The 12500-nt window shown below is 42.4% G+C and overlaps 1 protein-coding gene across 8 annotated transcripts in view; it reads left to right on the plus strand.

The window, feature by feature from the left end:
* The window catches only part of LOC143017732 (E3 ubiquitin-protein ligase SH3RF1-like), a 211235-nt gene that overhangs the window by 56560 nt on the left and 142175 nt on the right, over window positions 1–12500 (plus strand). Inside the window, exon 1 of one of the 8 annotated variants that reach the window (XM_076172529.1) lies at window positions 6875–7621. The exons of the other annotated variants lie outside the window; for them this stretch is intronic. Within the exon in view, the coding sequence (XP_076028644.1) occupies window positions 7571–7621 (51 nt within the window). The 5' untranslated portion in view covers window positions 6875–7570. Of the gene's footprint in view, window positions 1–6874; window positions 7622–12500 lie in introns of those variants that run through there. 8 annotated transcript variants of the gene reach the window in all.

Here is a 12500-nt window from a genome sequence, read left to right on the forward strand (position 1 = left end):
GATAATGATGATAGCCTCTCTTGGGTCTTCAAGCATGTGGGTTCTCCGCTTGACCAACACGCGAACACGCGGGGGAGACTTTATGGTTTGAGGGGTCGTGGGTGGTTTGCTTATCTCCTGTTGTCTCTTGTTATCTCTAGTTATCTCTCTTATTTTTCTCTTTCTTTCTCTTTGCTTTCTTTTTTCTTGCTCTTTCTCACGTTTTCTTTCTCTCGTTCTTCCTCTTTCTTTCTTTCGAACTTCCTATTTCCCTTTTTCTCTCTGTTTCTTTCTCCTTCCCACCCCCCTTTCTCTCTCTCTCTCTCTCTCTCTCTCTCTCTCTCTCTCTCTCTCTCTCTCTCTCTCTCTCTCTCTCTCTCTCTCTCTCTCTCTCTCTCTCTCTCTCTCTCTCTCTCTCTCCCTCCCTCTCCAAGTACATATACATCTTCGTGGAAAATGTATTTCTTCACATCCTTCTAAGATAGTCTAAAGCAGTGGGTATTTTCCACAAATTTGCGGAAAAGTTTAAACTGCTAACCATTATTTTTTGTGTAGAATTTGAAGAATTATATGTTGCAATCAACTTACATACATACATATACCAAAGGCTTTTTCCCCCTTACACGGTGGGTAGCCAAAAAGAAAAAGGCATAGAAACCAGTCCCACCCATTCCATCCCCTACATTTTCCACTCTCCTTTTCCCTCCCTCCCTCTCATCTTGGCACCTCCTGGATGACGGGTCATCCCTGCATCCTGTCCACTGCCCTGGGTCAGAAGCAGTGTCGCAAGACACAGCACATCCACAGCAAGGCCGCTTCATTAAATCAGCGCTCCCCCCCCCCTCTCTCCGTCTCCTCATGCAGAAAAGGAGAAGACGGGGAGCAATCCCTTCGGGCTGCGTCAAAATATTTCTCATACATACTTCCTCACCCCCATCCCCTACCCACTCTCCCTCATGCATCACAGCATCATCCATACACAACCCTTCTCCATTCACCCCTATCTTATTTGTGTATATAATAATTCCTTCTTTTTTTGTGGGAAAATGTGGAAATCCAGATTTCCTTGTGGGGAAAAATCTCACTTCTTTGTGGGAACTGGCATAGATCACAGTGACAACATTGGGCTAGACCAATAGATTTTCTTTGAATGAAAGTAAGCATTTCTTCTTTAACCGGGTTGTTAATGTGTGGAATTCGTTACCTGCCACTGTCGTTGAAAGTAACACAATAACAACATTTAGAAATCGCCTAAATAAATACTTAGATTCTAATCCGCAAATAAAATATATCCCTTGCAATAAAAGATCTGACAGCCCGGTGTTTAATTGTAATTGGATAGGATAGTGGTAGCAGTAGTGTTAGTTCATCTTCTATCGCTTAGTTACCCTGTTTTCTTAATTGTAGCTTAGTATGGTAAACACAAACAGCCTCGTTAGGGCCAGTAGGCCTGCTGTTGTTTGTTCTTCCTTTGTGTTCATCCTATGACTCCCCGAGACTTCAGGGTATTACCCCCTTATGATAACTTTAGAAACTGTGAACCTTGTGAAAAGGCAAGATAAAACACTGATTGTGGTTGATATGTTTACTGTAGCAGGCCACCGCACTTGTGGGTCACCAGTGTTGCACTCACCAAACTGGTAAAAGCCCAAGTGTCTAATTCAAACATATGAAAATATATGATTCTCCCGAATCCTTTGTGACCCCCTAAGAAAACCCAAACTATCCCCCAGGGGGTCACGACCCCCAGGTTGAAAACAGCTGATCTAAAGGATGTGTGTGTGTGTGTTTGTGCGTGTGCGTGCGCGCGGACACGTAACCGAAGCAAAGAATTTAAGCAATGTAGGAAAAAATGTATTTCTTCATATCCTTTAGACATTTAGTCGTAGTTTGTTTTCATAAAAATGTGTGCGTGTGTTTGTGTGTGTCTGTGATTCACCATCGTCTTGGGTCACGTGTTAGACTCGTGATCGACGGCTATTTCCCTCCCAGAAGAGAGCTCAGAGCTCATATGACCGATCTGTGGGTAATGCTGTGACCGTAGACGCACGAGAGTTGGAGTAACGACTCGTAGTGCAGCAATACTGAAATTATTTCAGCCCTGGGCGGGATTCGAACTCGGACCGCCGTAATGGCGACCGCGAACGCTACCACTGCGTGTGTATGTATGTGTGTGTGTGTGTGTGTGTGTGTAAAGGAATACACTGTACACACATGTACATCATTGATAGTGCATTAATTATATATCTGTGTATATACGTGTTGAGCGGGTTAGGGCGTCGTTACTTGCGGCGAAAGTCGAAGGGATGGCGGTTCGAATCCTGCCACCGGCGAAAGTTGAACTAAGGGCATGGTTCATTACATTCCATGCTACAAAGTCGTCTGTGAGAGGCACCGTCCTAGCCTTCCGTGTTGTGCATGACTTTGCCTTTGGTATCAATGAGAGAAGCGGCACAAGTCCGCGCTCCGATCCGGGCCGGGCCGGGCCGCCCGCCTCCACCACCGCCAATTCTCTTTTAAAGGGGCGCCCACCTTCCACCGCCCACGCCCGTAACCGCTCCCCTCTCTCCACACCACGCCCACACAGGTGCAGGTTCGAGGAACCACGTCCACCCTCATGGGTGTTTGTTTTACGCCCGTGTACATACACGTACGTATATACATGTATTCGAAAGTATACATACACGTGTATAGATATGCGCGTAGGCGCGCACACACACACACACACACACACACACACACACACACGACTCGATGGTGCAATGGTAGGTTTTGCAGCCGCCATTACGGTGGTCCGGGTTCGAATCCCGCACAGGGTTGATATAATTTTATTATCGCTGTGCTGCAAGTCGTCACTCCAACTTTCGTGGGCGGGGAGTTGAGTGTATGTGTGTGCGTCTACGGTCACATCATTACCCATAGATCAGTTATACATGAGATTTGAGCTCTCATTCGGGAGGGAAATAGCTGTCGATCATGAGTCCAACACGTGATCCAATACCATGATGAATCACACACACAATCACACACACACACACACACACACACACACACACACACACACACACACACACACACACTTGGGCAATTGATGAAACACTGAAATATAGTAGTAAGCTCTTTCCTACTTTCTGTGGGTCTACAAAGAGGAGTCTTAAATGTCTTAAATGTTTACGAAATACATCTGGCAGTTTCATCAGCAATATATGGCAACCGGTAGAGCTTCAGTGTTTCAGTCGTGTCGAAATGTGTCCTTGAAGCGCTGAAGAAGTTCCAGTGGAGGCCAAGGCTGCTTTCGTTGATGTTTGGTGACAGACGGTGAAGACCTGTGGTTAAGAGGAAGTGATGATAAGTGATGTGCAATGGAAGCACTTCATTCGTAGGTAGTTAATCACGTGAATTATTAGTGCGTGGAACATGGTCATGGTGCTAAGGGAACTATACACACACATGCACGCACACACACACACACACACACACACACACACACACACACACACACACACACACACATATATATATATATATATATATATATATTCGGTCACCTAGATCCTCAAGAACGATTGGCCTCTCCGGATATGAATCTTTGACTGCCAATCAGGTGGCGCGCCAGTGGCTCTTGTCCACAGCAAAGTTAGATTGTCTGTTTGTCAGTGTGTGTGTGTGTGTGCGTGCGTGCATGCGTGCGTGCGTGTGCGTGTAGGGGAATGGGGAGGACGTGACCTCTCATGAACCATCGGTGCTACTTTGGTATATGATCTACATAGCCAATGTGTTCTACAAGAGTCATATTCTACTTTCGTATGCGATCTACATGTTCCATTTATTTATAGTTCAGATAAAATATTCTGGATATAATATTTATTTAAGAAAAATAATTACCATTTATATATGTCTTTATTTTAGAAAATATTTGAAGTTTTTATACATGTACTATTAAGAAATAAATTAAAGTAAATTTGAAACAAGTTTATTAATCGAACGTACATCAGCTAAGCCTGGAACGGAGCGCGTACTTGTCCCGCTTCTCTCACGATCCCGAAGGCAAAGTCATGCACAACACGAACGTACACAAAGAAAATTCACGCACAGTCAATGATGTACTTATATGTACAGTACAGTGTATTCCTTTACACACACACACACACACACACACACACACACACACACACACACACACGACTCGACGGCGCAGTGGTAGCGTTCGCGGCCGTCACTACAGCGGTTCGGGTTCGAATCCCGCCCAGGGCTGGAATAATTTCAGTATCGCTGCGCTGCGAGTCGTTACTACAATTCGTGGGCGGGGAGTTGTGTGTGTGTGTGCGTGTAAGGTCACAGCATTGCCCATATGAGCTCTCATCTAGGAGAGTAGTAGCTGTCGATCACGAGTCCAACACGTGATGTAAGACCATGGTGAATCACACACACACACACACACACACACACACACACACACACACACACACACACACACACACACACACACACACATTTTTGTTCCGCGTAGCCACTGTTAGCGACGTGCGTGGAGATTTATTGCATAAAAATAAACATTGAGAATGAAGACAAATATAATATAATATAAATATAATATACTTTGGTATGCGATCTACATAACCAGCGTGATCTATGTATGACTTCTTTTGTTGTAAATCACAATATAAAGTGTAGATCGCATACCAAATTAGCTTCATGACACGTAGATCGCTCCGTTGACGCCATCGTTATGGCATCATCGTTACCATGACGTCATCGCTAATATGACGTCATTACTATTGTGACCTTTGTCAGTAGTTATCATGACCTTTTGGGCAGGAATTATTCTTGACTGACTTATGTTGATATTTTGTGTATTATTCTTTCCATGAGACTCACAATTTCTTAGTATTGTCTCAGTCTATTCTGACGGCGTAATCGGATGCGTGCTGATCTTGCATGCGCTTAATTGTGGGTTCGAATCCCGCACTCCTATCCGGTTCCCAGTAGTAACAATTTCTATGCCTCAATAGTCCAAGGTTCTCGTCAAATGTGAATTCGAAAAGCTGGACGACGACTTCGCTCTTAGTATCCTAGAAATAGCTAAGTCTACAATTCAACAATGTGTGTCTAATATTCGTAATCTAGGTTTAACTTCTCTTAGTTCGTCCTTCAGCTTCTCGCTAAATGACGCAAGAAAAGTAATTTGACATTTGGAAACTCGAAAAATAAAATATTGTTACCGAGGTCGTTTCTACTCAAACGAACTTTATCAAAAGAATTGATGTTTAGGTAGTGAGGGTTCTATCGACATAGGAATGTCCTGTCTGGACTGTGAGAAGAGAGTTGTATGACGTGAATGAAAATCCACGATACAGATAAACTGGAAACCGCAAGGAAGTTGAGAAGAATGAATTTGTTTCTTTATTTGTTTATGTATTATCATTATTATTATTATTATTGTTATTATTATTATTGATAATTTTATTTCTTCGTTTATTGTTTTATTTTGTTTGCTTAATTATTTAATCTTTTTTATTATTTGTTATCATTATTATTATTAATGTTATTGATTATTTTATTTGTTTGTTTTTATTTTATTTATTTGTTTGTTTTATTTGTTGGCTTATTTATTTATGGTTTGCGGGGCTATCATGTGCCCGTACCTCAACCTTACAACAGTCGGGAACTTTGTGCAGAAGACTTGGAGAGTGTGAATGAACGAGGTGGAACTGGTACGGTATCGGAACGGATTCGAATCTGAAACGACTTTTTTTTTTTTTTTTTTTTCTCCGGGGATCGTTTGACCGTCACCGGTACCGAACCGAGAAGAGTAATTGGTTATTTCTTTCAAATGTTCAAGTTCGTTTGTCAATAATTACATTTAAATGATAAAACGTCCCCTTAAACAGAACCAAAATCGTATTATGCTTAGGCTTGGTGTAAGGTACAAAGTGGGCCGTGGAGTTTGATGAGGGGAATCAGGCTATGTGCTTCGTGGTCTATCAAAGGTCTTTGGAATGGTGTTTGGTACCGTATTACAGGATGGAAGTCTCTCTCTCTCTCTCTTTCGCTCTCTCGCTCTCTCTCGCTCTCTTCCCCGCTTTCTCTTTCTCTCGCTCTCCCCCGCTCTCTCTCTCCCTCTCTCTCATTGGGCACGTGCGTGTGTGTATTGTGTGCGTGTGTCCCTCCACACACACACACACACACACACACACACACACACACACACACACACACACACACACACACACACACACACACACACACACACACACACACACAAACAATAATAGTACATGATTGTAAAGCTAGGTATGATAAACTGAAGAGTATGAAACAGGATCCCACGAGCGTTGCTCTTTTCCTGTACACCGCAATTGTGGTAATACGATTACACACACACATACACACACACACGCACGCACACACCTCTCATGGCGCTGTGGTTAGAGCTCTGGCCTGCCACTACGGAGGTCCGGGTTCGACCCTCGCCCGGGGCTGAAATAATATCAGTATCGCAGCGCTGAGGGGTGTTACTCCAACTCTCGTGGGCGGGGAGTTGGGGGTGTGTGTGTGGGAAAGGTCATAGCATTACCCATAGATCGGACCTACGAGCTCTGAGCTCTCTTCCAGGAGGGAAATAGCTGTCGATCACGAGTCCAACACGTGATCCAAAGACCAAGTGAATACACATACATACACACACACAAACGTACATACACACGTACACGTATATACTTGTATTCATTTGTGAAGACCTGCGCTAAACTTGTAGGAACTTGTACGGTTGTTTGGTCGTTGAAGGGAATACCCGGTGGTAAAAGTGCCATTAGTGCACCCCCACCCCCTACCCGCCCCGGCCCGGGTCGCCCCGCGGCTCTCGTCCGTTGTTCGCAACTCGCGTCTTCAGTCGTGCTAACGCAGTGGTAAAGAGAGGACGTGCTGCCTGAACTCTCCGAGTATCTCGTATATCGTTGACGGTCTCCCGCTCGCTCGCTCGGTCTTTCTGTCGGTCTGTTTGTTTGTCTGTCTGTTCGTGTGTGAGGGAGGCTGATGGTGACAAATGTTTGTTGACTTTTGTGTCGCTGGCTCGCCAGCTTCCCCCTTTCCTCCCCCCACCACCTCAACGATTTTAATAAACTCTGGTGCATAGTAACGGACACTTGTGGCTCGCAGTCACCGTCAGCGCTACCAACAAACGTTTCGGGTTAAAAAAAAAACGTTCGTAGTCACGCCTTCGCATTCGTGTCTTAAATGCCCTAAGAAACGTTTGATCATCCATGAAGATGACTGTCAGGAGCTGAACACTTTATTCTCAGGTTGGCAACGTTTGGTATTACGTTTATGAACGTTTGGGTCACACCTGTTTTGACGTCTGCACCGCACCTGTGTAACGTTTTCGCAGCACCTGTGCTTCGTTTTGCCATGCACTTGTCCAACGTTTAAGTCTGCTAATTCAAAGTTGCTGACGTTTGCCAACACACGAAACGTTTATCACCGCAACTGTGGAACGTTTACCTCCCCCCCCCCGCCGCACCTGTACAGCTGCAGTGACCCATAGCGCCTCTCGACACCTGTCGCCCTCCGAGAGCGGAAGCAGCTGTCGGCCATGGTGCTCCAGACAGCCTTCAAGCTTCTTCCTCCAGCCTGGACCAAACCGGTACTGTATCTATCTCGAAAACCTGTGGTTCTCTTCCAATATCACGCAAACCCATTTTTATTTTGTTATATATTTTATTCATTTATTTATTTTATTTTTATTATTAATTTGTTTTTCTTCATTGTTTTTATTATTTATTTTTATTTATATATTTTATTTATTTCTATCTTATTTATTTATTATTATTATTATTATCATTATTATTATTATTATTATTATTATTATTATCATCATTTTTATTTCTTCTGTTTTTATTATTTATTTTTATTTATTTATATATTTTATATATTTTATTTATTTCTATCTTATTTATTTATTATTATTATTATTATTATTATTATTATTATTATTTTTATTTCTTCTGTTTTTATTATTATTCATTTTTATTTATTTTATTTATATATTTTATAAATTTTATTTTATTATTATTATTAATTATTATTATTGTTATTATTATTATTGCTCTTAAAAGACCTACTTTCTTATGGAATTATGTTAGGGCGGGTTAGCCTATATTAGGTCAAGAATTATTAAAGAACGTGAGCGTCATATTAAGTGGTCAACAGTATACTCTTGTTTGTGTGTGGTGTGTGTTTGCAGAAGCACCGTTTGGTTTAGTAGCTATCGTCACGTTTTTGCTTCTCGTACTCTGTCGATATGTCATGTTGTCTTTCTTGATCCTAGTGAGTTGTCAGGTCAGGTTAGGTCATGTTAGACGAGATTGCATTGGATAAGTGTCTTGTGCGAATTTTCGAGAAAAAAATTATCTGATCACGTGACTTGTATTGGTGTTGTAAATGACATTGCTATGCTTGTTATCAGGGGATATGTATCATTGCTTGCAGTGCCTGACTTAAGATTTAAATCTCTCTAGCAGGACATTTTTGCTTCATCGCATAGGGAACCTACATATGCTTGCATAATTGATTTATTATTTTTATCAATTTTTATATATTTATTTTTTACTACTTTTAGTTTGCACTCGCTTACAGATTTACTTGTGGAAGTTCTTATACACATTGAAAGAAATGTATTCATTCCACTAATGACTAATATTGAAGGAAATGTATTCACTCCACTAAATGGCTATAAGTATATTACACCATACATTTATCAACTCGCTCGCAAATAATCACCGCATTCAGGCAGGTTAGAACACACACACACACACACACACACACACACACACACACACACACACACACACACACACACACGCACGCACGCATGCGCGCGTGCGTGCATACATGCACACGCGCATACACAAACAGGTACACGCACGCGCAAACACGGACATATACACACGGACGCACACAAACGAACGCGCAGGTGTACACGTTCGCATATACACGCATACATATACACACGCACACATGCTTACACGTACACACACACACACACACGTACACACATACTGTCTGAGGACGCGGACGGTCAGACAGAGACACACGCACGTACGCACGCATTCACACCTGGATGGGTGGGGCACAGGTGTACATCCGGCCGTGTGGCTTCAAGGAGTCTTTCCCTCTCTCAACGGTCACATGTGTGTGTATGTATGTGTATGTATGTATGTGTGTGTGTGTGTGTTAGAAAGATTTGTCACAGGGATCGGGATCGACAGCTATTATTCTCCACCATGAGCGCACAGAACTCATATATGCCGTGTATGTATGTATGTATGTATATGTGTGTTTATGTATGTATGTGTATATGTGACTTCGAGCACGCATGTCTACACATAGCGTTCAGCTGTCAACCCATTTCACCGCAGAAAAGTGTTGTGTGATTGGTCTGTGCTTGTTCATTGTAGTCATACTGGATATTACACATAAAAAATAATCCGAATTCTCGAATAACTAACGCTTGTTTCCCCCATAGCACAGTTAGTTTTGGTCCATGTTTTCCGTATGTAGCAAATGATTTTGCACAGTGTACGTTTCGTAGGAAACGCTGTTGCTTAGGTGAACCTTGAGGAAGGTTTTCTTATCCCCGGCTTCCGCCACACACCTAATCCGTCACCAGAAGGCGCCGTGGACCATGTCATAGAGAACGTGCAAGGTTCTATATAAAAAAAAAAGATAATGATAATGATAATAATGATGTTAATAATAATAAAGTATTAAAATAAAATAAATTGATGATAAGAGTTATGATGATGATAATAAATGAAAAAATAAATATATAAATAAATATAAATAGATGAACAAATAAAATAGAATAAGTAAACATGAAATTGATAAATAGAAAAAATAAATATAAGAATGGAGAATAGATAAATAGATGAGTAGATTAAATGAATGAATGAATAAATGAATAAATTAAGATGAAGTAGTAAATAGCTAAATAAAGTACATTAAGATAGAATAAGGAAATTTATGAATAAGAATATATATTGCCACGAGAATGCATTAACTATAATAGAATAGATATCCTTCTGGTAAGGAAGGGGTCATTGGATATCGAGTAAATGTTTGAATTTTCCTAAACACAGTACCACTGTACTGAACTACATTCGTGTATAGTGAAATACTCCAACACGCAGGATAACGCATAAGTACACATTGTAGTTACGTGGTATATAGTATTTCGATTTGGTATAGAAATTTTCTGGTGGTTATATAAACAGTGAAATGTAACAATACAGTAATAACCTTGAATCTTTCGGAACATATGAATACATGCAACAATGGCATACTTCACAAAGCAATACACAATGTGCCAACCCTCTCACGGATTGTTGAGGCTTTAGTTCTTTATTCTGCCTCCCGCCAGGCGATTTAATTCATATGAGGGAGGAGGAGGAGGAACAGGAACTACGCATCGGAACGGCGAACCCTGATGCAAGAGCCTTATTGGCGATGACTCATCGGTAATCCGAAACCTTTGGGCTATTCTCCCCCACCCCTCCTCTTCTCCTCTTCTCTCTCCCCTCCCCTATTCTCTTCGCCTCCCCTCGCCATTTCTATTTGCTTGCATATCTCCCTCTCTCCTCCCCTTCACTTCCCCCCTTCATCGCTCCTCTTTCACTTCCTCTTCCGTCTTTCTTTCCTTTCTCTTTTCCCTTCCTTTCCCTCGCTCCCTCCTTTCTTTTCCCCACCCCCTCCCTTCCCCCTCCCTTTCCCTTCACTTCCCTCCTCTCCCTTACCGCCCCTCCTCTCCTTCCTCTCCCCTCCTTCCTCTCCTCTCCTCTCTTCCCTTCTCTCCCCTCTTCCCTTCTCTCCCCTTCCCTCTTCCATTCCATCTCCCCTTCTCTCCCTTTCCCCACCCCTTCCCTTCTCTCAGCTTCCCCTCTCTCCCCTTCCCTTTCTTCCATACCCTTCCCATCCCATCCTTCCCCTTTCCCCCTTCCCCTTCTCCCCTCCCCCCTTCTCCCGTTCACCCTTCCCCCTCTTCCCCCGACTCTGATTATTTATTCAGGATAACCTTCAGGGTTAGGGCGCTTTGTAGTTAAGAGATCGTTAGCTCGCTTTTTGTAGACGTTGTACGTGGCGGGTAAGATTTAAGGTTTATCTCGCGCCTAGTCTCTCTCTTTCTCTCCAACTCTCTTTCCCTCTCCCTCTCTCCCTACCTCTCTCTTTCTCCCTCTCTTTTTCTCTCCTTCTCTCCCTCTCCTCTCCCTCTCTCTCCTTTCCCTCTCTCTCATCTCTCTCTCTCTCTCTCTTTAGTAGTGCGTGTTTATGTATTGTTTTTCTTTGGGGCCTCGTGGTATATATGACTTTTCGTCAAAGAACGGAATCGTCGAGCATGGCCTAACTACCACTGATGGATGGAATTGTATCTTCCAAACGCCTCCGGTACGCTGTTCTTCTTAAGCCGAATTAAATCGTCAGGCGATAGCCAGAATAAAATTTGCACTGAGTTATCTTTGCGAGCAGGTTAACTGAGTTTTAATCCCCATAATAACTACGTGTTGTTTAAGTTGAATAAGATACCTAAAAGCGGGTTAAGTTTAACTGAATTGACTGTGTGGATTTATCCTGTAATTTGAAGAGTTTTGTGAGGTACTATGTTTGTTTAGGCATATAATGCAGTAGGTGTGGTTGGACAATTAGTACGAATATTTTGTAGAAATAGCTGGTCTTCGGCCTTATTACTGTGTAAGCTATGGTCATAGTGTGCCCATAGGAAAGGCATTTGTACTCGTGTGAAAGCACAAAGTCTTGTAGAAGACCATTGTGAGTGACCCAGCGGTTCGCTTCTTTTCGGTCCTCAGGGTGTGTATATATCTGGCCGCCCGGGTCAGGTCAAGACTGAGTGTCAGTCACGCTCAGTGTCGGCCAACGCTCGCTGTTAGGCCTACCGACGGCTCTACCAGTAAACGTCTGAACCCAACAATGAGCTCTACATCTCCTACACCATAGTAACAAATCTGTTACATGGGTGACTGTACAAATATCTTGTTACAATCTCCTTTATATAATCCTTGAATTCTGTAGCGTGTGTATATTGTGTAGGACTTTTACGAACGTCTCTATTCTTGTGGTGTTATATGGGTTATCTAGATTGAGTGACGCAGAGGGGGAAGATGAGGTCTTATGATATTTTTTTTAGAATGCATATACAGTACTTGTGTGCATGGACTGAATGTCTAGTTATTACTATTAGTAGAATACTTTTAGTCTTTAAACTTCTTTGCCAGCACATGATGCACTGTGGTCATGGTACATGTCTAGTTATTACTGTTAGTAGAATACTTTTAGTCTTTAAACTTCTTTGCCAGCACATGATGCACATGTGGTCTTGGTACAAGTTCAGGTAGTCTTTAGGCCAATGAGTCATCCTGGGGTCCCTTGCAGTTTCAAAAGTGGGGCCACAAGAGATGGTTAGTGAAAGCTAGACGATTTTATTCAATATTGAAGTCATCTTGAGGAGATGG

The sequence above is a fragment of the Oratosquilla oratoria genome, chromosome 33, assembly GCF_046742065.1.
Source record: "Oratosquilla oratoria isolate Oo_2021 chromosome 33, ASM4674206v1, whole genome shotgun sequence".
NCBI lineage: Eukaryota > Metazoa > Arthropoda > Malacostraca > Stomatopoda > Squillidae > Oratosquilla > Oratosquilla oratoria.